The sequence below is a fragment of the Hypanus sabinus genome, chromosome 1 (assembly GCF_030144855.1).
Source record: "Hypanus sabinus isolate sHypSab1 chromosome 1, sHypSab1.hap1, whole genome shotgun sequence".
Classification (NCBI taxonomy): Eukaryota; Metazoa; Chordata; class Chondrichthyes; order Myliobatiformes; family Dasyatidae; genus Hypanus; species Hypanus sabinus.
In genome coordinates, this window is record NC_082706.1 from 78,439,704 (window position 1) to 78,465,309 (window position 25,606).

At 40.9% G+C, this 25,606-nt stretch overlaps 1 protein-coding gene across 1 annotated transcript in view; it reads right to left on the reverse strand.

Moving 5' to 3' along the window:
* mlh1 (mutL homolog 1, colon cancer, nonpolyposis type 2 (E. coli)) overlaps positions 1-22,775 on the reverse strand; it is a 130,928-nt gene extending 108,153 nt beyond the window's left edge. Inside the window, exons 1-3 of the mRNA XM_059971177.1 lie at positions 22,562-22,775; positions 15,500-15,590; positions 950-1,048 (exon numbers count right to left, since the gene is read on the reverse strand). Of these exons, the coding sequence (XP_059827160.1) occupies positions 950-1,048; positions 15,500-15,590; positions 22,562-22,674 (303 nt within the window). The 5' untranslated portion in view covers positions 22,675-22,775. The remainder of the gene's footprint in view (positions 1-949; positions 1,049-15,499; positions 15,591-22,561) is intronic.
* Positions 22,776-25,606: the final 2,831 nt, after the last annotated feature.

Sequence of the window (25,606 nt, forward strand, 5' to 3'; positions counted from 1 at the left end):
AACCTCTGCTTTTAAAACTACCAAAATGAATTAGGTTCCACAGTTGTTTGTGGCAATGGATTCCGCAGATTTACCGCTCTCTGGCTAAAGAAATTCCTCCTCTGTTTTAATTGGACATCATTGCATTTTGAGGCTCTCCCACACAACCCCCCCACCCCAAGTCCTAGTCCCCTCCACTGTTGGAAACCTCCTCCCCACATCCACTCTATCGAGGCCTTTCAATATTCCATAACTTTCAATGAAATCCCCCATTATTCTTCTAAAGACTAGACTCATCAAATGTTCCTTCAGCTTCAGTCCTTTCTTTCCCAGATCATTCTCATCAACCTCCTTTGGACACTCTCCTATACCAGCACATACTTTCTCAGATAAGGGGCCCAAAACTGCTCACAATACTCCAAATTCAGCCTGACCAATGCTCTACAAAGCCTCAGCATTACATTATTACTTTTATATTATAGCCCTCTTGGAATGAAATGTTACCATTGCATTTGCCTTCTTCCTTACCAACTCAACCTGCAAGTTAATCTGTAGGGGACCCTGCTTGAGGATTCCCAAGTCCCTTTACATCTTTGATTTCTGAGTTTGTTTCTGGTACATGAACAGGCAGGAATGGAGGGATAAATCCATCTGCCTGAACATAGTTTTATTTTAACTTGGCACTATAATCACTGCATACTCATTAGCTGAAGGGCCAGTTCCCATGCTGTACTGTTCTAACTCCTTCATATAGAAAGATGAAGTTCGCAAAATATATTTTCACAACAGTATTAAAAGCAAAACAAAATATTAAACAAGAGTTTTTTTCCTTCTAAATTTGTTTTCTTCTCAACATTCTTCTTCAGATATGTCCATGAAGGCTGGACAACTGAAGAGAATCTTCTACCCTTATGGATTTTACCACATTCCATATTTTAATTGTAATAAAATAATTACCTTTCAAACATACCTCTCCTCTAAATCCATATGTAGAGATGCTGGCAAGATCTTCAAATTTTTGTAACTTGCTTGTAGTAAATCTTTCACAAAGTATTTCCAAATCTTCCTTCTGATTATACAAAAAGTTAACACATTTTTAAAAAAACATTGTGGTGGTGGGGGGAGGGGAAGACAGTGAAATAGAACATGGCAACTTTTGAAAATCTATTTTGTATGCAGATAAAACTAAAGCTTTTGATTCAAACAGGTCCACAAGATAGAGAGGAAATTTTGCAAAGATGATAATCAGTTGGTAAAAAAAGAGCAATGGTATGTGGAATTTAATTCTGAAAGGCAAGACAATGTATCTTGGGAGGACTAAAACGAGTAGAACATGAATGGGAGTGGAAATAGCAAGTGCATTGATGATGTTACTCTGTCCAAGACCATCACTATACTCGCTAACCAGAAGCCATGGATGACCACGGAGGTGTGTGCGCTGCTGAGGACCCGTGACTCCACCTTCAGGGCAGTTGACAAGGCAGCCCTAACAACAGCGAGGGCCAAATTGTCCTGGGCCATCAGAGAGGCAAAGCGTGCACACGCCCAGCGAATCCACAGCCACTTCCTGGACAGCGGCGACACGCGGCTCATGTGGAAAGGCATCAACTACAGGACAACATCACCTGACTGTGCCGGTGATGCCTCCCTCCCAGGTGCACTGAACAACTTCTATGCTCGTTTTGAGGCGGAAAATGACGTAGCGGTGAGGAAGTCAGCACCTCTTCCCCAGGGCACCACTGCTCAATACAAGAGGACATGGCTTTAAGGTAAGGGGTGGAAAGTTCAAGGGGGATATTAGAGGAAGGGTTTTTACTCAGAGAGTGGTTGGTGTGTGGAATGCACAGCCTGAGTCACTGGTGGAGGCAGATACACTAGTGAAATTTAAGAGACTACTAGACAAGTATATGGAGGAATTTAAGGTGGGGGGGTTATATGGGAGGCAGGGTTTAAGGGTTGGCACAACATTGTGGGCTGAAGAACCTGTATTGTGCTGTACTATTCTATGTTCTAAGTCCACCCCTCCTCCAAATGACCAGGTGCTGTGTCTCACCATGGCTGATGTGAGGAGAGCCCTGTGCAGGGACAATCCACGGAAGGCTGCTGGACCGGACAATATTCCTGGCAAAGTGACATTTACATTAGAGACATTTACACCACATGTTGCATCCGCAAAGCAAACAGCATTACTAAGGACCTCATGCACCCTTCATACAAACTCTTCTCCCTCCTGCCATCTGGGGAAAGGGACCAAAGCATTTGGGCTGTCACGACCAGACTGCGTAACAGTTTCTTCCCCCAAGCCATCAGACTCCTCAATACCCAGAGTCTGGACTGACACCAACATACTGCAATTACTGTGATGCCTGCACTGTTTCGTGCACTTTAAGCAGTCCTAGGTCTGTAGTCTAGTGTAGTTTTTTCTGTGTTTGTTTTTACGTAGTCCAGTGTAGCTTTTGTATTGTTTCATGTAGCACCATGGTCCTGAAAAACATCTCGTTTTTACTGTCTACTGTACCAGCAGTTAAGGTCAAAATGACAATAAAAATTGACTTGACAGATGTATCCAAGTGTACAAGCCTAAAGATACACAAATGTGACAGTATATGAAATAATTGCCCTAATTTCAAATACATAAAGTACAGAGCAGTGAGGTCATTGTACAGCTCATAAAGCATTGTACAAGAGGGCTTGATTTTAACAGTACCGGAGGAAAGTATATGGGGATATCAGAGGTAGATTTTAAAATAAAGAGTAGAATGTATAACCAAGGATGGTGATAGATGTAGCTGCACTAAGTGACATTTAAGATATTCTCAGAGAAGGCACGTGGATGAAAAATAAAAGCAGGGCTATATGGGAGGGGAAGGTTAGATTGATCGTGGAGTAGGTTAAAAGGTTGGCACATCAGAGGCTGAAGAGTCCGTACTGTGCTGCACAGTATGTTACAGTTTAAGACGGTCTCACAGGAAACAAGACCACCCAGTGAAATACTCATGGCCACGGAGGACTTGTAAATTGCATACAGACTGCTAAGAACTAAGCCAGGTTGCTGGAACTGTGAAGCAGAATGCTTCAATTTAACCATTTTTAATTGTATTCTCACAAACGTAATACCACGAGATATTTTAAGTACATACAAGACAATAATATTATTATGGGATTACAACTATTGAAGAAAGTATGGTTGAGGGAGACAACTAATTCCAAGGTGATAGATGGAGAAGAGGATAGAGTTGCATTATTTAATAGGAAGAACATCAGCAGTAATTGAGATATAAAACAAGTACATATACCTAATCTACATGATTAGAACCTAAAAACAAAAACAAGTATCACTTTGATTAGGGTGGTGGGGTGGAGATAGTGTATGCTTCTATCAAAGGAGATGCAAGGTGCTCCTTCCAAATCACCCTTGGGCAAGATGTAGTGCACTACCACCCCACCCCCCAACCGATCAGGGTCACATGAAGCCATAGGAGTAGGTGGTGGATGGTTGTACAAACAGCTGGTGCATATCACAAATCTGGTTGTGTGACTACTGATACCAGGCAGAGCACTTCTGAAGAGTTTTGATAATGGCTGGAGTCACCTGTTTTGTACCTTGCCCAGAAGGCTGCAATGGCAATCCACTTTTGAAAAATTTACCAAGAACAATTGTAGTCATGACCCATGTCAAACTGTAAACGTAAAATTGCCGGACCGCAGCTCAAAAAGATAATTACTTATCGTTTCACCAGTTTATTTCTTCGAGCTCAGCCAGCGAGGGAACTTGGTCCCAACATCTGGGGGAGAAACGTTCTCATCCCTCTGGTGTTTCAAACAAGTTCACTGCTCGACTTCCACAATTGTTACAATTTATAAGGCCACCGATAGAGAAGAACAATCACTTCAATAATCCAGTTACTCAGAGTAGAATCTCAGAGACTCCACCAAATTTAAGCTTTAATTGAGAAAGGAATGTCCTTTCTTATCTCCATCAGCAACCCCACCTTTTGTCAAGACTAAAAGGTGTGAAAGTCAGGAGACATTTTTTGTGGATCTGTATGAGCTTTAACCCTGATCTCGCTCCAAAGAAGCAGCTGTGAGACATCATCTTCGGCTAGGTCCACACTAAACCGGATAAATCCATAACCAAAGCCTTTTCTCTTCGTTTTGACCCTCCATCCACATTGAAACTGTGTTTTCCTCCCCCGAAAACAGAGATTTTCAGAAACGCTCTCCAGAGTGAATAAATCTGAAAACGCCTAATATCCGGCGTAGTACGTACGGGGTGACCGGCTATTTTTAAAAACGCTGTTACGACGTGCTGGAACAAATGGTGGCGGCAGCGAGGCATTTCATTGTTTTCTTGAACGCAACCACCAACACCACAACAATATCTGACAATAGATGTGTAACAGCCTAACGTAACATTGTATGGAAATACAAGATAACACTGATGAAGACGTTTTATACATTTAACAGATGCAACTGCCACTTTTGCCCAGTAACTCGTTTTATTGCACATGTTAAATACAGCAAAATAATACAAAGACCACAGCAAAAGTAAAGGCAAACAAATGAGGTAACAGCAAATTTCACAGTAACAGGCCTTACTGCATTTAATTGTAGCTGTCATCCCTTTCATCGGTGAAGACTATGAAGAGACTAGGAAATGTTTCTGGACAAACACGCACTACGTCTTTCATTTGGCAATTTCCTTTTAAGTTTTGCCAGTCTGTAACTGGACAAACGCGCACCGAGCATACTGTTTCCTCTTCGCTTGTTTTCTGTGTGTTCTGCACAGACCCAGTAGGAGGAGATTCACCCAAACATCCATTTTAATGTGGACAGAGGTGCTTTAAAAAATGCCTAGTGTGGACGCCTTTCATATTTAGGCGAAACTGGTGTTTTCAAAATTATCCGGTCTAGTGTGGATGTAGCCTTAAACATGCTGTAGCCATTCACAAACCAGAATACTCAGACACATTCAGTACTCAACCTTAACCTGTTATTTACCGAATCTGAGAATTCCCCAATTTCCTTAAAACTTACTTACTTTTTCTTTTTCCAATAATTTTATTAAGTTTCATATATACAAATACAGAATTCATAAGGATACTTATGATAAATCAAAATAAAATAGCACAAAATGCACTGTATTCAAATCATACTGATACAATCATGTTATCCTATAATGATGATCAATCAAATAAATTGAAGGATTAAATACAATAGCATGGTAAATTACATTATTAAAACAAATCTAAAAAAAACCAAGACAAAGCTGGTTGGTTAAAAACAAGAGAAAATAAAAGAGTACTTTACCATATAGTGTTTTATAATAATAGCCCAGTTCTATATTTTAATAACAATTTAAAGATTTTTAAAATAGTTCAGAACGGGTCCCCATAACATTTGAAAATCTTGGTTAGAATCAAAAATCGAACAACGAATCTTCTCTAGATTTAAACATGACATAACATCACCCATATAACCACTAAGCATGTGTGGGGGGGAGGGAACCCCCTTCCATTTAAGCAAGATCGCCCTTTTAGCCATAAGAGAAATAAAAGCCAGTACCTGTATTGGAGTATAAAAGTTGCATTATTTGCTGTGTAACCAAAACTATGTAGCTTTGGTCAGCTTTGAAACTTGCTATTTGCTATGCATATATCTATGAATATGTATGAATGTAGAAGGCAACGATGTGTTAATAAGAGGAAGCTAAGAGATGTAGATTATGTAGTCTGAGTTTGCTATTTGCTATGCATGTACCCAAAATGAAATCTTAAGAATGTAGAAGACAATGGTGTGTTAGTGAGAGGTAGCTTCGAGATGTAGATTAGAACATGATTAAGTCAATGGGTAGAAACAATAGTGGTGGATGTACTTGTGATACAACTGTAGACCGATTGGATATGCTAATGCAACTAAACCAGGAGATTGCTATAAAAAATGCTATGTACAAGGATCGGTGGGCAATCAGCGACTAGCTCAATGACTGTCTCAGCCTTGATTTGCAAATTAAAGGTTAACCCTTCTTGAAGAATCTTCTGCATCTCCTGGTCGTTTGTGGGGCATGAGAAACCACAACACCTGCAAATAGGGCGGCCCCAAAATTATAACTCTTTCCTCAACAATACCAAATAAGGCAGTTAAAGGATTGGACTTAAAACTGTTACGAATGATGAGCAACTCTGATGGGCAGAAGGGTACAGAATCGCCAATGCTCCCCCCCCTTGGAGAATCGCAAATCGCTACTATTCTGATGTGTTTATCCACCAAACTGTCAGTTAATTTATTTACAGATAAATGAAGAGAGGATCCAAGAAGTGAAATAATAGAAAATTTCATGACGGAATTAGCTTCCAAAAAGACCCATATCCGACAATCCTCACAATTAATATACTATAACCAAATAGAAGATTTTGTATGTTAATTGTCCAAAAATATAACCTAAAATTAGGTAAAGCAAGGCCACCATTCTTCTTGCTTTTTTGAAGGTGGGCTTTATTTAATTGGGGTTATCTATTCTAACATATATAGGAAAAAAATAATTGAAACTAGAGAATCAAAAAAGACTTAGGAATAAAAACAGGTACAGCTTGAAAAAGGTAAATAAATTTAGGTAAAATATTAATTTTAATAGAATTAATTTGACCAATCAATGATAAAGAGAGGCGACCAATTAGAAAGTGTTTTTTTCACATAATTCATTTTTAAAATATTTTCTTCAAATAGATCTTTGAAATTTTTAGTGATTGTTACACCCGAATATGCAAATTGTTTTCTTACAATTTTAAAAGGAAGATTAATATTGGTGTCAAATTGTTTAAAGGAAACAATTCACTTATGTAAATTCAATTTATATCCTGAAAACTGACTAAAATTAGTCAGTAAACGAAACATGAAGGGTAAAGAAGTAGTAACATTAGATATGAAAAGCAATAGGTCCACAGCATAAAGTGAAACTTTATGAATAGTACCTTTCCTTAAGATACCGGTGATATCTTTAGACTCCCGAAAGGCAATTGCTAAAGGTTCTAATACCAAATCAAAAAGCAAAGGACTCAGTTGGCAACCTTGTCTTGTTCCAAGTTGGAGTTTAATTGGTTTAGAAATCTGAAAATTACTAAAGTCCCAAGCAGAGGGAGATAAAGAAAGTAATTTAATCCAATGGATAAAATTGGGCACAAAATTAAATTTTTGTAAGATCTTAAATAGGTAACTCAATTCGATCAAAAGCTTTCTCTGCATCTAAAGAAATCACACATTCTGACATCTCCTTGGATGGAGAATGGATAACATTTAACAGTCGCCGTATATTGAAATGGGAATATTGATTTTTAACAAATCCTGTCTGATCATCAGATATTATAGAAGGTATAATATTTTTGAGTCTACAGGCCAAAACTATAGATAGGATCTTACATTGAGTAAAGAGATTGGTCTATATGAAGAGAATTCAGTGAGATTTTTATTCTTTTTAAGAATAAGTGAAATGGAAGTTTCATAAAAAGACTATCGACCTTTAAGGACTCAAAAAGGGCAGACAATAAATAAGCTATAAGCGATGAAAAAAAACTTATAAAGTTCTCCAGAGAATCCGTTGGGTCCTGGAAATTTCCCAGAATGCAATGAACATAGAACCACAGTGATTTCCTCCTGAGAAATAAGTTGATCCAACTGCTTTGAATTATCAACCAGAAGACCAGGAATATTTAATTGGTCTAAAAAATTGTTCATTGCAGTGTTATCTTTAACAGAATCAGAACTATACAATTTAGGATAAAATTCTCTAAAAGTGTCATTTATTTCAAAATGGTCAGTTACCATATCACCATTGGTTTTACAAATTTCTTTAATTTGCCATTTAGCTGTAAAGGTCTTCAATTGATTAGCCAATACTTTACTGGTTTTTTTCTCCATGTATATACAAACCCCATTTCCAGAAAAGTTGGGATATTTTCCAAAATGCAATAAAAACAAAAATCTGTGATATGTTAATTCACGTGAACCTTTATTTAACTGACAAAAGTACAACAAAAAGATCTTCAATAGTTTTACTGACCAACTTAATTGTATTTTGTAAATATACACAAATTTAGAATTTGATGGCTGCAACACACTCAACAAAAGTTGGGACAGAGTTAAAATAAGATTGAAAAGTGCACAGAATATTCAAGTAACACCGGTTTGGAAGACTCCACATTAAGCAGGCTAATTGGCAGCAAGTGAGGTATCATGACTGGGTATAAAAGTAGCATCCATCAGAGGCTCAGTCTTTGCAAGCAAGGATGAGTTGTGGCTCACCCATTTGTGCCAAAATTCATGAGAGAATTGTTAGTCAGTTCAAAAGGAACATTTCCCAACACAAGATTGCAGAGAATTTAGGTCTTTCAACATCGACAGTACATAATATTGTAAAAAGATTCAGAGAATTCAGAGACATCTCAGTGCGTAAAGGGCAAGGTCGGAGAACACTTGAATGTGTGTGATCTTCGAGCCCTCAGGCAGCACTGCCTAAGCAACCGTCATTCTACTGTGACAATTATAGCCACCTGGGCACAGGAGTACTTCGGAAGACCATTGTCACTTAACATAGTCCGTCGCTGCATCCAGAAATACAACCTGAAACTGTATTATGCAAGGAGGACGCCATACATCAATTCTATGCAGAAATGTCGGTGAGTTCTCTGGGCCCAAGCTCATCTCAGATGAACCGAAAGACTGTGGAACCAGGTGCTGTGGTCAGATGAGTCCACATTTCAGCTAGTTTTCAGAAAAAAACAGGCGTCAAGTTCTCCGTGTCAAAGATGAAAACGACCATACTGATTGTTATCAGCGAAAGGTGCAAAAGCCAGCATCTGTGATGGTATGTGGGTGCATCAGTGCCCACAGCATGGGTGAGTTGCATGTATGTGAAGGTACCATTGACTCTGAGGCATATATTAGGATTTTAGGGACGTATGTTGCCATCAAGGCGACGTCTCTTCTCGGGACGTCCGTGCTTATTTCAGCAGGACAATGCCAGACCACATTCTGCATGGGCTACAACAGCGTGGCTTTGTAGACACAGAGTGCGTGTGCTTGATTGGCCTGCTGCCAGTCCAGATCTATCTCCTATTGAAAATGTATGGCGCATCATGAAGAGGAGAATCAGACAACGGAGACCACGGACTGTTGAGCAGCTGAAGTCTTATATCAAGCAAGAATGGACAAAATTTCCAATTGCAAATCTAGTATCCTCAGTTTCAAAACGATTAAAAAGTGTTATTAAAAGGAAAGGTGTTGTAACACAATGGTAAACATGCCTCTGTCCCAACTTTTGTTGAGTGTGTTGCAGCCATCAAATTCTAAATTTGTGTGTATTTACAAAATACAATTAAGTTGGTCAGTAAAACTATTGAAAATCTTTTCTTTGTACTTTTATCAGTTAAATAAAGGTTCACATGAATTAACATAGGTTCACAGATTTTTGTTTTTATTGCATTTTGGAAAATATCCCAACTTTTCTGGAAATGGGGTTTGTAGAATTGGCTTCTATCTTTTAAAAGTTGGCTTTCAATTGGATATGTTATAAGATCATATTTAGTTTTAATTTCAATACATCTTTTGTATAGTTCAGGGTTTGGTGCCAAAACATATTTCTGGTCTAATTGTTTTAATTAACTAAATCAATTCTCTTTTTATTAGCTTTTTTCTTAATATATACAGTATAAGAGATAATTTATCCTCTGATATATGCCTTAAAGGTGTTCCAAATGATAAGACTAAGTCTCTTCCAATGCATTTTCTTCAAAAAAAAAATTTGACTTCAGAAATTTTTAAAAGTCCTCATCAGATAATAAGAGTTGAATTAAATTGCCAAGACCTGTTCGTATGAGTGAAACCAGGAAGATTTAAAGATAGAAATACAGGAGAGTGGTTGGACACAGCTATTTCTTTATATTCAATGGATCGAACTACAGACAGCCCTCCTTATCCGCAAGGAATTGGTTCCGGGACCCCTCGTGGATACCAAAATTTACGGATGCTCAAGTCCCTTATTCAACCTGTCTCAGTGCGGTGGACATTAGGACCCGGCGGCAGAGGTCTGAATCCAGTGTTTCTGTTCATGAAAATAATCATGATTGAAAATAAAGTGGAAATAATAAAACGTTTGGAAAGAGGAGAAATGCCATCGGTCATTGGAAAAGCGTTAGGCTATGTCAGTCAATGATTGGAACAATTTTAAAGAATAAAGTGAGAAAGGCTCTGTTCCGATGAAAGCTACAATTATTACTAAGCAATGTAGTGGTTTAATTATTGGGTTTTGGTTTTGGATCCTCCACATCAAACCGACACGGTGGTGAGCACACTCGGGAGCGATCTGTCACTGGATCGCCCAGCGCTGAAACATAGGTTCTTAAGCGTTTTATATGCACAGAAAGGTAAAATATATACTATATACCAAGACAAATGTTTCACTAACTGATGCTAAATAATACCGGATGTATCTGTTCCGACTTACTTAGTAAGAGAACTTGCGATTTTTTTCGATCCTGATCCACGACAACCCATGCACATCCTCCCGTATACTTTAAATCATCTCTAGATTACTTTTAATACCTAATACAATGTAAATGTTATGTAAAATAGTTGTTATACTGCATTGTTTAGGGAATAATGACAAGAACAAAAAAAGTCTGTACATGCTCGAACAACAAGTGCTGGAAGAGCACTTCCGGGTTTTCGCAATTTGTGGTCGGTTGAATTTGTGCATGCGGAATTCGCAGATAAGGAGGGCTGACTGTAATGGAATCATTTGACTATCAATTAAAAAAAATCAATCCTAGTATAGGAAAGATGGACATGAGAGAAGAATGAATACTCCCTTTCTGCTGGGTAGAGAAAACGCCAGACATCAACAATATCACATTTTATTAGAAAGGATTGAATAAATAAAGCTGATATATTAGGTGTGGCTAATTTAAGAGAAGAACGATCTAATACTGGGTTTAGACAATTAAAATTTCCTCCCGTCACTAAAGAATAAAAACTCAAATCTGGAAAGAATGAAAAGAAACGCTCAAAAACTCCTACAATTAATTTATTGTCTAGTTTCCCTGGGACTATGACAAATTGCCCATTAGGGTCAGAGATAATTGTATTATCTATAAAGATCGAAACCCCTCAAGATTTTGCTCTGAATAAAAAATGAAACTGTAGACCCCTCCACCTAGTAAAAAGGCATGCACTATCACAGCTACGTACATGCGTATCTTGTAGAAAAATAATGGGGGCCCTTAACTTTTCAATATAAGCAAAGATCTTATTCCGTTTCACAGGATGATTTAACATTTTCACATTAAAACTAAGTTATTTCGCTATATTTTAAATTCTAATTAATGGAAGAGTTAAAGGTCTGAGCATAATTAGGTCCAAAGGAGAAACCATAAAATAAGGTATTCAAACAGTAAATTTGGATGGTAGCCCAACCCAGCTTCCAGAAAAAAAGAAAAAAGAAACCCCACCCTCTCCCCAAGCCAAAAAGCCAAAGGACAGCCCACATGCTAACCCTACAGACAACCTTGCCCATGGAATCCTGCTGGCAAAACTCCAAAATCATCCAAGGATGTTATGTTCCTACCCAGACAAAACATAGAAAAAACTTAGATCAAAAATCCAAAGCATAAGAGGACTCATTTTAACAATTTCAAAAGAAATATATATATAAACCTCACAAAGGATAAAATAGTGAAAAATATCAAAAAACAAGATATATAAACAGTCAAAACTCAAGTTTATTAAAACCTTATTCTGTCCAACATTTAAAAAATAACTGCTCTTGTAAGAAATATAATGCAATTAATCTTCTGCTTCCAAGAACTTCTGTGCATTTTCAACCGATCCCAGCCATTTCCACTCACCATTTTTCAGAACGATTCTAAGATGTGCAGGAAAATAAAGGGAGGTCTCAAACCCTTTCTTATAAAGCAGTGACATGACTTCTTTATACTTGACAAATTCAGTCATAACCTCTGGTGCATAATCTTCCACGAATCTAATCATCTTCCTGTTGAAATCAATCATTCCAACTCGACAGGTATGTTGGATTAAAAGCTCCTTACTGTGAAATGAAAACATAAAAAGACCAACCTGGGATGCTCTCCTGCCTTTGGTTTAGGGACCAGCGATCGATGGGCCAGCTTAGGCATGGACCACAATAAATCAGGGAATAGCTGCTTCAAAAAACTTGCAAAGAACTCCGTGGGGTGGGCACCTTCAATTGATTCTTCAACACCCAAATACTAAGATTGTTCCTTCTACTTTTGCTTTCCAGGTTGGTAATCTTCTTTGTTAACTTTTCACTAATGATAATTGTTTTGTAAAGCTTACTCATGTCTTCCAAGTCCGCTTCCAGTAACGATAAAGCTTCTTTGTTCTCTTTATTTGCTTTTCATGTTCGATTAAAGTTTGTTGAATAGCGTCCAACTTAACATTAAGATTTTGAAATTCCTCAGAGTTCTGTTCTTTGCTTTTTAAGGAACTCTCCAATTGATTCCAAAGTAGTTGGAGAGTCTTTTTCTTTTGCAGAGGCTTTCGTCTTTCTCAAAGACATATTACAGCAATATTAAGATTCATAATAAGGTTTGAAAAAACTGGTAGGAATTAAAGATAGGTAAGGTAGGAGCAAAATATAAAAAAATGTTACCCCATTGGCTGCAATACCCCATCAATACGACACAACACATAATGATTATGAATCACTTTGATAGAATATAGCTTCATCCCTGAAGGAATTAGAGGAGCAAATTTGTAGGGGAAATCAGATAGGTATGGAAATAATAGGATTGTAATAATATACTGTTTTAAACTTCCCTAACATTGACTGGAATTTTACATGGGAGAAAATTTGTTTTGCGAGTCCAGTAAAGATTACTTAAGCAATATGTAGTTTGCCCTGCAAGAAATGGGGCTACACTCAACCTCCTCCAAGAAAAAGAACAGAAAAGTGACTGGTGTGTCAATAGGATGCTCTTTGAAACCAGTGATCATAATTCTACTAGTTTCAAGATAAATATGATAAACTAGACAATGCGGTGACCCGCTGGGGCACCTTTTGAGAGAAAGGTAGTGCAGTCTGATGTGATCAGAATGAACATTAAATTTTCAAAAACGCTATTGGTATTGCTTTGCTTGGAAATTGAAGATGAAAAACTCAACTTATTAAAGAAGAAAGACATGCAGCAAGGCAAATACAGCTCCTCCTGGTTTAACAACGGACACTTCTGATGGCAACATTTCGAGTTTCCCTCTGATGTATCGGAGACTCGGCTGACAGCTCACCCCAATTCCCCGACCCTCCGTAGAACCTCTATCAGCTGTCTTCTTACCGTCTAACCTGGGTTTCAACTCAGCCATATGAACTACAGCTCCCACAATGCACGTTGGGAGTGACAGACCAAATGCAGACGCAGTCTCTTTCCGCTGGTGGGGGCTGTAATGCACTGTTTGTATTAATTAGAGGTCACAGACAGACAGACAGAGCATGAAAGTTTTAGTAGTATATAGATGACAGAATTGATCCACAAGTTCGAAATTTGGGCAAGGCCAAATTTGACAGCATTACATAGGAACTTACAAAGGTTGATTGGGAATGCTGCTAGGATTGGAGGACTTGATTAATGAAGGATGAGATAAGGTGGGACCACTTCCCCCACCCATCGTGAAGGTGGTATGGATACAGGTCCACATGTTATAATTGCCTGGCTTTTGGCTTGTACATATGAATGAATGCTTGGAAAGTGTATCAGTTGGATGTTACAAGCAGTTCAGTTTACCAATAGTTCACAGAATAGAACCCTGTCGTAACTTGGGGACTGTTTATATACAAAATCATGAGGGACATAGGCAAGTTAAATAGCCATAGTTATTTTCCCAGGGTAGGACAGTCTAAAACTAACAGTACATAGGCTTAATGTGAGAGGGGAAAGATTTAATGGAAATCTGAGAGACAACTTCCCATCCCCACAGAGATACTACACAACACTAGATCTTAGCCAAAAGGCTGAGAAGCGATAGTAGTGGCTGCTAGGTGCAACATACAAAATGCATTTTTTACAAGTATATAGGGAAGATTTGAGAGATACGAGCCAAGCATAGGTAAATTGTATTAGAATAGGTAAGCATCTTAGTTGTCATGGAAAAGTTGGACTGATGGGACTGATTCCATGCTATATAACAATAAACCAAAGAAACATTAATTTTGTGCAAAAGACCTTCAGGTTATTTCCTAATGTAACTTCCAGTTAATTTGTCTTTCTCTCCCTTTACACCTCTAAAGACGATACACATATTATCAGCATATTCCATTCTGTGACAAACTACAGAGAGCTTTTGACAGCATTCAAGGGTTTATATTTCAAGTAGACTCAATATTGAGAGGTCAGTAGTGTAGTGCAATGGATTCTCCAACTGTTGTTATGGAAATCGATTACCAGAAAGTCTAGATGTAATGTGATAGACTTGACCTGAAGGCAACCAAAACACACATCATGCATCATGTGAAATTCCAAAGGCCTTTGAGTGTCCAAAGACTCATAGTCACAGGTTCATACAGCTGCTTGGATTTGATGGGGTGCAACATTTAGTAATGACCGAAAACCTATGTGATTATTAGTGCATAAGCAGATTGACATGCAAGTTTTTCAACTTCTGCACCTGGTCTATGGTTAAAAAAAAATTCATTTGCATTCTGCAATTTGCCACATCACTTTGAAATGCATACTTCTTTTGCAGGCCATCGGAAAGAATTTACATCTTCCAAAAGAAACACTGAACAGTATTCTCCAGTGTCATAGTGGAAATGTAGCAATCATTTTTGATATAGCAAAGTCCCACAAACAATTACAAGATGGTCGAATTCAGTAACACATGCAGTTAAATTTTGGGGTACAACACAGGAGATGTTAACCTACTTTTTTTTAAAACATGGGTCTAGCCAACAAATCAGATGGGAAATCAAATTTAACCCCTTCCATCAGCATAACATCCCTCTGTACCATAGTGAAGTGTCATTCTAGAGGTCTGTGCTCAGTGCTCAGTGCTCAGGACTGGGATTTGAATGCAGAACAGAAACAACAGGTTGCTAAGCTATATCTGATGAGCTGTATTTCAGGACTATATCTCAAAGGCTCTGTCCAGCTGTAAACCAATTTCCGTTACTTGAACCTCACTGTGATACAAGATAGCTTGCAACACTACAATCAATCAAAACCGGTGTGGTTTTCAAAATAGAAAATGGATAAATCCCCAGGTCTTGATCAAGGACATTCTGGGAGGTCAGTAAAGGAAAATTGCTGGAAGCCTGGCAGAAATGCTTGTATTATTATTAACCACGAGTGAGATACAGAAAGATTAGTAGGTAGCTTAATGGCCTGCAATGAAATTATAACTTACTCATTTTTTATGTAGTGTTTTCCACGACACTGAAGATATGCAAACAGAAACCAGATAAGTTATTGTATTTTGTAAAACAATGAATTCTTACCCTGATACCAGTCCCATTATCCTGAATCTGAATCATCTTCAATCCACCATCCTTTAAAACAACTTGAATATTTGTAGATTTGGCATCCAAACTGTTAACAAAAAACATTATCCTATTATCACAGCAAATCGGTTCAAGCAAAGTCTTCTACATTATCAGAAACTGCCCAGCATATTAATTTGGATCATTGCATTTCAATCTGTAAACCATCACACATACAGAACAATTTTTTAAAAATGTGTATTCAAGGGACTTGTGGACCTGGGAAAAGATTAAATTTATTGTCAATCTGCAAGTGTTCATGAAAAGGAAACAGTGATACACGAGATCTGCAGATGCAGGAAATTCAAACAACGCACACAAAATGCTGGTGGAACACAACAGGCCAGGCAGCAGCTATAAGGAGAAGCACTGTCGATGTTTCAGGCCGAGACCCTTCGTCAGGACTAACTGAAAGGAGAGATACTAAGAGATTTGAAAGTAGTGGGGGGGATGGGGAAATACAAAATGATAGGAGAAGACCGGAGGGGGTGTGGTGAAGCTGAGAGCTGGAAAGGTGATTGGCGAAAGTGATACAGAGCTGGAGAAGGGAAAGGATCATGGGACGGGAGGCCTCAGGAAAAAGAAAGGGGGAGGGGAGCACCAGAGGGAGATGGAGAACAGGCAGGGTGATGGGCAGAGAGAGGGAAAAAAAACCAAACAACTAAATATGTCAGGGATGGGCTAAGGAGGGGAGGAGGGGCATTAATGGAAGTTAGATAAGTCAATGTTCATGCCATTAGGTTGGAGGCTACCCAGCCAGTATATAAGGTGTTGTTCCTCCAACCTGAGTATGAATTCATCTTGACAGTAGAGGAGGCATATCAGAATGGGAATGGGACGTGGAATTAATATGTGTGGCCACTGGCAGATCCTGCTTTCTCTGGCGGACAAAGCGTAGGTGTTCAGCGAAACGGTCTGCCAGTCTGCATCGGGTCGCCCCAATATATAAAAGGCCACACCTGGAGCACCGGACGCAGTATACCACACCAGCCGACTCACAGGTGAAGTGTCGCCTCACCTGGAAGGACTGTCTGGGGCCCTGAATGGTGGTGAGGGAGGAAGTGTAAGGGCAGGTGTAGCATTTGTTCCGTTTACAAGGATAATTGCCAGGAGGGAGATCGGTGGGAAAGGATGGGGGGGGCAGGATGAGTAGACAAGGGAGTCGCGTAGGGAGCGATCCCTGCGGAAAGTAGAAAGAGAAAGATGTGCTTGGTAGTGGGATCCCATTGGAAGTGGCAGAAGTTACAGAGAATTATACGTTGGAACTAGAGGCAGGTGGGGTGGTAGGTGAGGACAAGGGGAACCTTATCCTGAGTGGGGTGGTGGGCAGATGGGGTGAGGGCAGATGTGCGGGAAATGGGAGAGATGCATTTGAGAGCAGAGTTGAGGGTGAAAGAAGGGAAGCCCCTTTGTTTAAAAAAGGAAGACATCTCCTTCGTCCTGGAATGAAAAGCCTCATCCTGAGAGCAGATGCGGTGGAGACAGAGAAATTGTGAGAAGGGGATAGCATTTTTGCAAGAGACAGGGTGGGAAGAGGAATAATCCAGGTAGCTGTGAGGCTCTGTAGGCTTAGAGTAGATAAGCTGTCTCCAGAGATGGACCAGGTAAATTTGAGGGCAGGGTGAAAGTTGAAGGCAAAGTTAATGAAGTCGACAAGCTCAGCATGCGTGCAGGAGGCAGCACCAATGCAGTTGTCGATGTAGCGAAGGAAAAGAGGGGGACGGATACCCATATAGGCTTGGAACATGGACTGTTCCACAAAGCCAACAAAAATGCAGGCATAACTGGGACCCATACGGGTGCCCATGGCTACACCCTTGGTTTGGAGGAAGTGGGAGGAGCCAAAGGAGAAATTATTGAGAGTAAGAACTAATTCCGCTAAATGGAGGAGAGTGGTGGTAGAGGGGAATTGGTTAGGTCTGGAATCCAAAAAGCAAAGAGCTTTGAGACCTTCCTGGTGGGGAATGGAGGTATATAGGGACTGGACATCCATGGTGAAAATAAGGCGGTGGAGGCCAGGGAACTTAAAATAATTGAAAAAATTTAAAGCATGAGAAGTGTCCAAGCATAGGTGGGAAGAGATTGAACGGGGGGGGGGGGGGGGGATAAGACAGTGTCAAGGTATGCAGAAATGAGTTTGGTGGGGCAGGAGCAAGCTGAGACAATAGGTCTACGTGGACAGGCAGGTTTGTGGATCTTGGGTAGGAGGTAGAAACGGGAAGTGCAGGGCGTGGGAACTATGAGGTTGGTGATAGTGGATGGGAAATCCCCAGAGCTGATAAGGTTGGTGATGGTAAAGGAGATAATGGCCTGGTGCTCCTTAGTGGGGTCATGATCAAGGGGTAAATAAGAGGAGGTATCAGAGAGTTGTCGCTGTGCCTCAGTCAGGTAGAGGTCAGTAAGCCTGACAACAACAGCTCCCCCCTTATCAGTCGGTTTTATAGTGAGGTTGGGATAGATGCAGAGAGAGTGGAGAGCAGAGCGTTCGGAAGGAGCTAGGTTGGAATTGGAACAGGGTCTGGTGAAGTCGAGACGGTTGATGTCCCGTCAGCAATTAGCAATAAAGAGATCCAGAGCAGGCAGAAGACCAGAGCAGGGTAGTAGTGATAGATCAGTTCTGAGAGCAGTTAACAAAGTGTATAGCCTAGCACCAGTTACAAGTATTTGACTTGCACACACCAGCACCAATAAATGAGCTCTCCTAATGTTACTACATTGAAATAAATAAGTTTGTTCCTGCAAACAAAATCAGTTTCCTCTCACCACTATTATTGTTACTTATCAGTCTTGTGATTTTGATGTCACTCGTTACAATCCTTCCATAATGATATTTTTTGTGTATTTTATGGGCATAAAGCCACAACATATTGGAGCATAATTAGGCCATTCGGCCCAATGACTCTGCTCCACCATTTCATCATGACTGATTTAATATCCCTCTCAACCTCATTGTCTTCTCCCCATAACCTTTGATGCTCTGACTAATCAAGAACTTAATCAACCCCCGCTTTAGATATACCTAATGACTTGACCTCCACAGCCATCTGCGGCAATAAATACCAGATTCACTACCCACCGCCGAAAGAAATTCTTCCTCATCTCTATTCTAAATGGATGGCCCTTTATTCAGTGGCTGTCCTCTCTGAACCTAGACTCCCCCACTCTTGGAAACATCCTCTCCATATCCACTGTACCTGGATCTTTCAATATTAGTGGGGCAGGGGGCACGTGGGATTGCTCTGTGGCCTTTATGGGCTTGATGCCTGAAATAGCCTCCATCTAAGCCGTAAGAAAATGTGAAAGTGCATTGAGGGAAATCTTTGGGTGGACTGGGCCTACCACAGGAAGATGAAATGGGGAGGCAGCATCAAGGGAAAAGGCAGCATCAGTGAGATCCCACCTATTCTTCTAAACTCTAGCAAGTGCAGGCTAAGAGCAATCAAATGCATTTCTTACATTAACCCTTTCATTCCCCAGAGACATTCTTATGACCCTCCTCCAGACCCTATCCAAAGCCAGTACATCTTTTTCTAGATTAGGGGCTCAAGTGCGGTCTGACCAATGCTCTGCAAAGTCTTACAACTTATGGACAAAAATCGATTTGCATCAAAATGGACATGTTACCAATGAATGGGTTTTAGTAGGAAATTGCATAAAGTCACAGCACAGATACAGGTCCTTTGACCCAGTCCACGCCGAATATGTTGTCCACCCTGATGGGCCGAATTTCCTCCATATCCTTCCAAGCCCCAACCCTCCATGTACCTATGCAAGTGCTTCTTAAATTATAGCATTGTTCTGCCTCAATTGCTCCCTCTAGCAGCTCATTCCACATTCTGCTTAAAAAAGTTGCCCCTCACATCCCTTTCAATTCCCTCCATACTCACCCAAAGGAAGCCCCTTAGTGCTCCCTTGGAAAAAGATTGCAACTATCCACTTTACCTAGGCCCATAATTTTAAACATTATTTTTTTTATATAAAGTGGCTCCACATTCTCCTACATTCCAAGGAATAAGGATTTCTACCTACAACTCAGACAATATCATGAATTTTCTTTGCACTTTTCCTGTTTAACCATGCCTTTCCTATAAAAGCGACCAAAGTTGTGCAAAGTACGACTGCAACCTCACCAATGCCTGTACAACTGCAACATAATGTCCAATTATGATACTCAATGTCTTAACTAAAGGCCAGCATACTACTTTTCCTCACTACCTTCTACATGTGACGCTGCTTTCAATGGACTGTGCTCTGTTCCGTTACACTCCCCAGTGCCCTACTACACAGACTGATGCTAATTTGACTATTACCTTACACTTAACTGTATTAAAACCCATCTGCTGCTTCTTGAACCACTCCCCTATCTGAACACAATCTCCTGCAATCTCTGATAAGCTTCTTCACTATCACTATACTTACTAATTTCGTATCATCAAACTTACCAACCAGTCTTCAATCATATGCAAATAATTAATATAAATAACAATTGCAAAACCGATCTCTGTGGCACAAGTCACAGGCTTCCATTGAGGAACAACCTTTAACCATCCCCTTCTCCTTCCTACCTCCGAGCCCGTTTTGAACCCATCTAAGTAGGTCTCTCTTGAATCAATGGGACCTAACTTTCCAAACCACCCTACTATAGAAAGCCTTGTCAAAGGCCTTGCTAAAATCTAGACACTCATTTACACTGCCCGACTCTCATTTACCTTTCTAGTTATCTCTTCAAAATAACTTCAAAAGATTCTTCAAACAAAACCCTGCCATGGACAAACTAAATGCTGATTCCTTCTAATCAGGCAGATCCTGCCCTCAGAATTCCTTCCACTAACTGGCATCGGCTGATGTAAGTCTGATGGCCCTGTAGTACCTTGGCTTGTCTTTACCATCCTTCTTAAACAACAGAACAGCTCTAGCCAAGTTCTAGTCTGTGGGAACTTCACCAGTAACTAATAATGAAGCAATTAGCTCAGTAGGGCCTGCACAATTTTTCCTCTAGCCTCCCACAAAGTCCAAGGAGACATTTGGTCAGGACATTTTATCTGCAACACAAGACGGTAAAAACCTCGTTCCTGGTGATACCAAAGTCCTCCAAAATATCTCCACTTGTTTTCCTTACATCTTGAGCATGGGAGTTTGTGTTTGATGAATCTCCCCAGTAAAAACAGAGCCCAAGTTTTTTTTCACCCATTTCCTGTGAGTGGAGACATAAACAGCCCTTCTGATCTCCAAGAGGACTTAGTCTTTCCCTAGCCAGCATTTTAATTTAGCTATAAAACCTCTTACATTTTTCTTAACCTTGCCTGTCAGATTTTATGCCCTGTCTTTGCCCTCCTGATTTCCCTAACCGTATTCTTAACCTTTTTTTTAAAATAATCATTTACCCTTTTTATATACAAGCTTCCATTTTTCTTGACCAGGGCATCAATATCCCTCTTCAACCAAGGTTCCCTAAATCCCTGCAAACAGAAGAAGTGCTACACCTGCCCCCACACTTCTTCCCTCACCACCATCCCAGGCCCTAGACAGTCCTTTCAGGTGAGGCACCACTTCACCTGCGAGTCAACTGGGGTGACATACTGTATCCGGTGCTCCCGATGTGGCCACTTATACATTGGGGAGGCCCGTCGCAGACTGGGAGACCGTTTCGCCGAACACCGGTGCTCAGTCCTCCAGCAGTGGCGGGATCTCCGTGTGGCCACACACTTCAATTCCACAGACCACTCCCACTCTGATATGTCTGTCCATGGCCTCCTCTACCATCAAGATGAGGCCACACGCAGGCTGATGGAGCAATACCTCATCTCCTGCCTAGGAAGCCTCCTACCTGCCGGCATGAACATTCAATACCCCTGCAACCCCCCTTACCCCATCCCTATCTATAATTTTAGTCTGGTTCTCTTTCTCTCTGTTCCCCCCCCCCCCACACTATAATCTACCCCCAGCCCTACCTTTCTTTCTCTTTTATTTCCCATAATTCTCCCCCTTCCCCCAGCCTATCACTTCCCAGCTCTCTACTTCATCCCTCCCCCCACTTTATTCCCCCTTCGACCATCCCATGTTACTTCACTCCTGATGAAGGTTTGGCCTGAAACATTGTCACTGCCTCTTCCCATAGATGCTGTCTGGCCTGCTGAGTTCTGCCAGCATTTTGTGTTTTTATTTATTTCCACCATCTGCAGATTCACTCGTGTTCCCTAAACTTGCCAGGTTTACCCTTCACCCTTACAAGAAGGTGCAGCTCTTGGACTCTTAATATCTTTCTCTCATAACCTTCCCACATGCCATTTGTTGCTTGCCCTTTAAAGGCTCTTGCAAACAACTCTGGCTTCATCCTGCTCAAATCCCTCCAGAATTAGCTCTGCTCCATTTTATGATCCTAATTCTGTCCTATCCTTTTCCATCACCATCATTAACTGTTGGAAGTACTGTCGCAAGATCCAGAGTGTTCCTTGACTCCCAATTCAGTTGCCAGACCAGCTTTGTTTCATGAGAAGGTTCAGTCTTGCACTATTCCAGATAGGGCCTTCAAACTTATTGACTCAGGAAGCTTTACCGTGCATATTTCGCAAATTCCACCCACCTTGGCCATTAAAACTCTGGGTCATCCAACAATACTGGGGGAAACTAAAATCTCCCACTAATACAACACTATTATTCTTACAACTATGAGGAATTTCACTTCACACCTGCTCAAGGTCCAATTGATCATGACACGGACAATATACTGCAGCATAGCGGCTAACACAATATTTTACAGTAACAGCAACAGGCTTCAATTCCCTCGGCTGCCCGTAAGGAGTTTGTATGACCTGAGGCTCTGGCTTCCCCCGCAGTTCAACGTCCTACCGGTTGGTCGGTTAAGTGGTCATTGTAAATAGTCCCGTGGTTAGGGTACTGTATTTCGAAGGAGGGGACTATTAAGGAAATAAAATTAAAGGAGCGATGCAAACGGACTGACCCGTAACACCCCCCACCAACACACACAACATATTCTCCTACGAATTCTGTAAAACCCACCTGTTCTCTAGCATTTCTTTAATGGCATTAGCAGGCCGCTGAATCACCTCGCCAGCAGCAATCCTGTTCACCACCACGTCTTCCAACCTACGGATCACCCCAGGAACAGCCATGACACGGTCACGCCACCTCGGGGCAGAAAACCCCGAACCCAAACAAGCCTGAGCCCGCCGCCACCGCAACGCCGGCGCGTCGACACTCACGTGGCCCAGCAGCGCCGTCACGTGACCGGCTCCGAAAGGAAATCCCGCCCATCGCGCGAGCGGCAGCAAATGGCATCAGTCGGTTGGCCGGAGCCGCTCCCGATGGGATCCCTGGCTGTCAGTCATTTCCAAATGGAAGGTGCGAGCGTAACGGGTTGGCGCGAGGCTGTTTGGAAGTGTAACCCCGGGGAAAAACCGCCCTCCGTAGCTTGGTTCCGCATGTGCAAGAGGATGACGGTGGCCAAGCTGACTTGCAGGTTTTGTCTACAGTTATGAACAGTGGATACTAACAGAAAAGTCCTGTGTTATTCATCCCCATTAGTATGTTCTAAAGCACAGTTCTGTGCTTGGAAAGATGTTTGCATACATAATACACCATGTTGCAAAGTGAAAGGCCAAAGGTAAACAAAACAAAAACGCATGAGATGCGGATGCTGGAAACCTTGAGCAACACACACAAAATACTGGAGAAACTCACCAAGTCAGACAACATTTAGGGAGAGTCTCGGCCCGAAAAGTCGCCTGTTTATTCCCCTTCCATAGATGCCAGCTGACTTGCTGAGTTCCTCCAGCAATTTGTGTGTGAGAGAAACAAAACAAAATATTCTGTATTTTAAAATCCGATGGTAGTCTTTGGGGGAAATGTAGAATTTGGACTAAAATGTCCATTTTAGCTTTATAACAGCGAAGGTATAAAGCATTGTGTTAGGAAACGCGTGTAACTTTTTTTACATGGTTTATCGAAACGTTGCTATTAACAGAGGATGGCATTTGAGAATTGCTTGAGTTGATGTTACTATTCGTATAAGTTCACATTGTGTTACAGTTCTGATTGGTTCTGTTGAACTGGCGGCTGCTTCGAGCCTCGTACTGCAAAGTTATTTACTCAGAGGTGTTTTCTCAGTTGGCTGCAGAAGCTGACGCTGGCGCTCTTCAAAACAAACCTGATGGAGTTGTTAAATCCACGTGGTCAGTGTTTGCTGGGAAGCGGCTGATCTTGAATCTGGTGGTGTGAGGCTTCAGGTTTCTGTACCTCCCGCCCAATGCCAGCTGTGAGAAGATGCCATAGCCTGGAAGGTGGCCCGGGATCTTTGATGATGGATGATGCCTTCTTGAAGCTGTGGCCCCTGTCGACACTACGCATGCGGAGGTGGTTGTGCGTGTGTTGTACTGGGCAGATTTCTCTCTGCAGCTTCTTGTATTCCTGTGCATTCGCAATGCCATAGCAAGCCGTGTTGTAACTAGTCAGGATACTTGTAGAAGTTTGTTAGGGTGTATACTGTCAGCCTGAATCATCATAACGACCTCAGAAAGTAAATACTGCATCAATGTACTGGGCCCAGGAGAGTTCATCCCATATATTAATGCCCAGCAATTTGAAACTGACTGTAGACTGCACCCACTGTTGATCCCCCAGTGAAAACTGGTGCATGCTGTTGTGATTTCTCGTGCCCCACAAATGATTAGGAGACGCAGAAGATTATTCAAGAAGGGTTAAGCTTTAATTTGCAAATCAAAGCTGAGACAGTAATTGAGCTAGTCGCTGATTGCCCACCGATCCTTGGACATAGCATTTTTTATAGCAATCTCCTGGTCCAGTTGTATTAGCATATGTAATCGGTCTATAGTTGCGTATCACACATACCACACATCTTGCCACTATTGTTTTTACCCATTGACTTAATCATGTTCTAATCTACATCTCTTTAGCTACCTTTTATTCTAATTACATTCTTAATATTTCATTCTCCTGCTAAATTGGGTACATGCATAACAAATAGCAAACTCAGATTACATAATGTACATCTCTTAGCTTCCTCTAACACACCATTGTCTTCTACATTCTTAGGATACATGTATAGCAAGCTGACTACATAGTTTTGGTTACACAGCAAATAATGCAACTTTTATACTCCAGTAATGTTCCTTTTCCTTCCCCTTCCTGAAGTCAACAATCAGCTGTTCAGTTTTAATTTTATTTATAGATGCAGCACTGAACGGATCCTTGTGGCCCATTGAAGCTCACCACCCAGCAATCCCAACTTAATCACAGGATAATTTACAATGACCAATTAATCTACTACAAGGTGCATCTTTGGACTGTGGGATTTCCAGAACACCCAGAGAAACCCATATGCTCACATGAAGGACGTAGAAGCTTCTTACTAACAGTGCTGGAGTTGTAATAGCCTTATTTTGCTACTGTGGCAAAACTCACCACTAACAAAAACACTAAGGCTTTCTTAGAAGAAGGGTCTCAGCCTGAAACGTCAACTGTTTGTTCATTTCCATAGATGCTGCCTGACCTGCTGAGTTCCTCCAGCATTTTGTGTCTGTTGCTTTGGATTTCCAGCATCTGCTGACATTTAAGGTTTTCTATATTTTGAAAATATTAACACATTGAGCTATAGTCCAATAGAACTTACGTTTGGGATTTATTGTGAAAAACAAGGAGATGGCAGATGAATTAAATGTGTATCTTGCATCAGGCTTCAATATATAGCTTCAAGTCAGGAACTGAAAGGGTAGAAATTACAATCAACCAGAGAAGTAACACTGAGGAAATGCTCTGGAAGTGTTGTAGAGAAGAGGAGTTGATTGAGACACAGTATCTGTACAGCATGAATACTTTTCCTCTTGCAGGAAAATGTACAACCAAGGGCTCACTACTTTTATATAAAAGGTTGGCTATTTAAAACAGAGAAGTGACATTTTCTTGTAGGATGTGAGTCTTCAGCTATACAAACTAATATGTTTGTTCAAGACGTTGTGGTGAACTATGTGCCTGTCGGGACACACCCCTGCTGACTGCTCCTGTGGCTCCTCCCACAGGCCCCTGTAT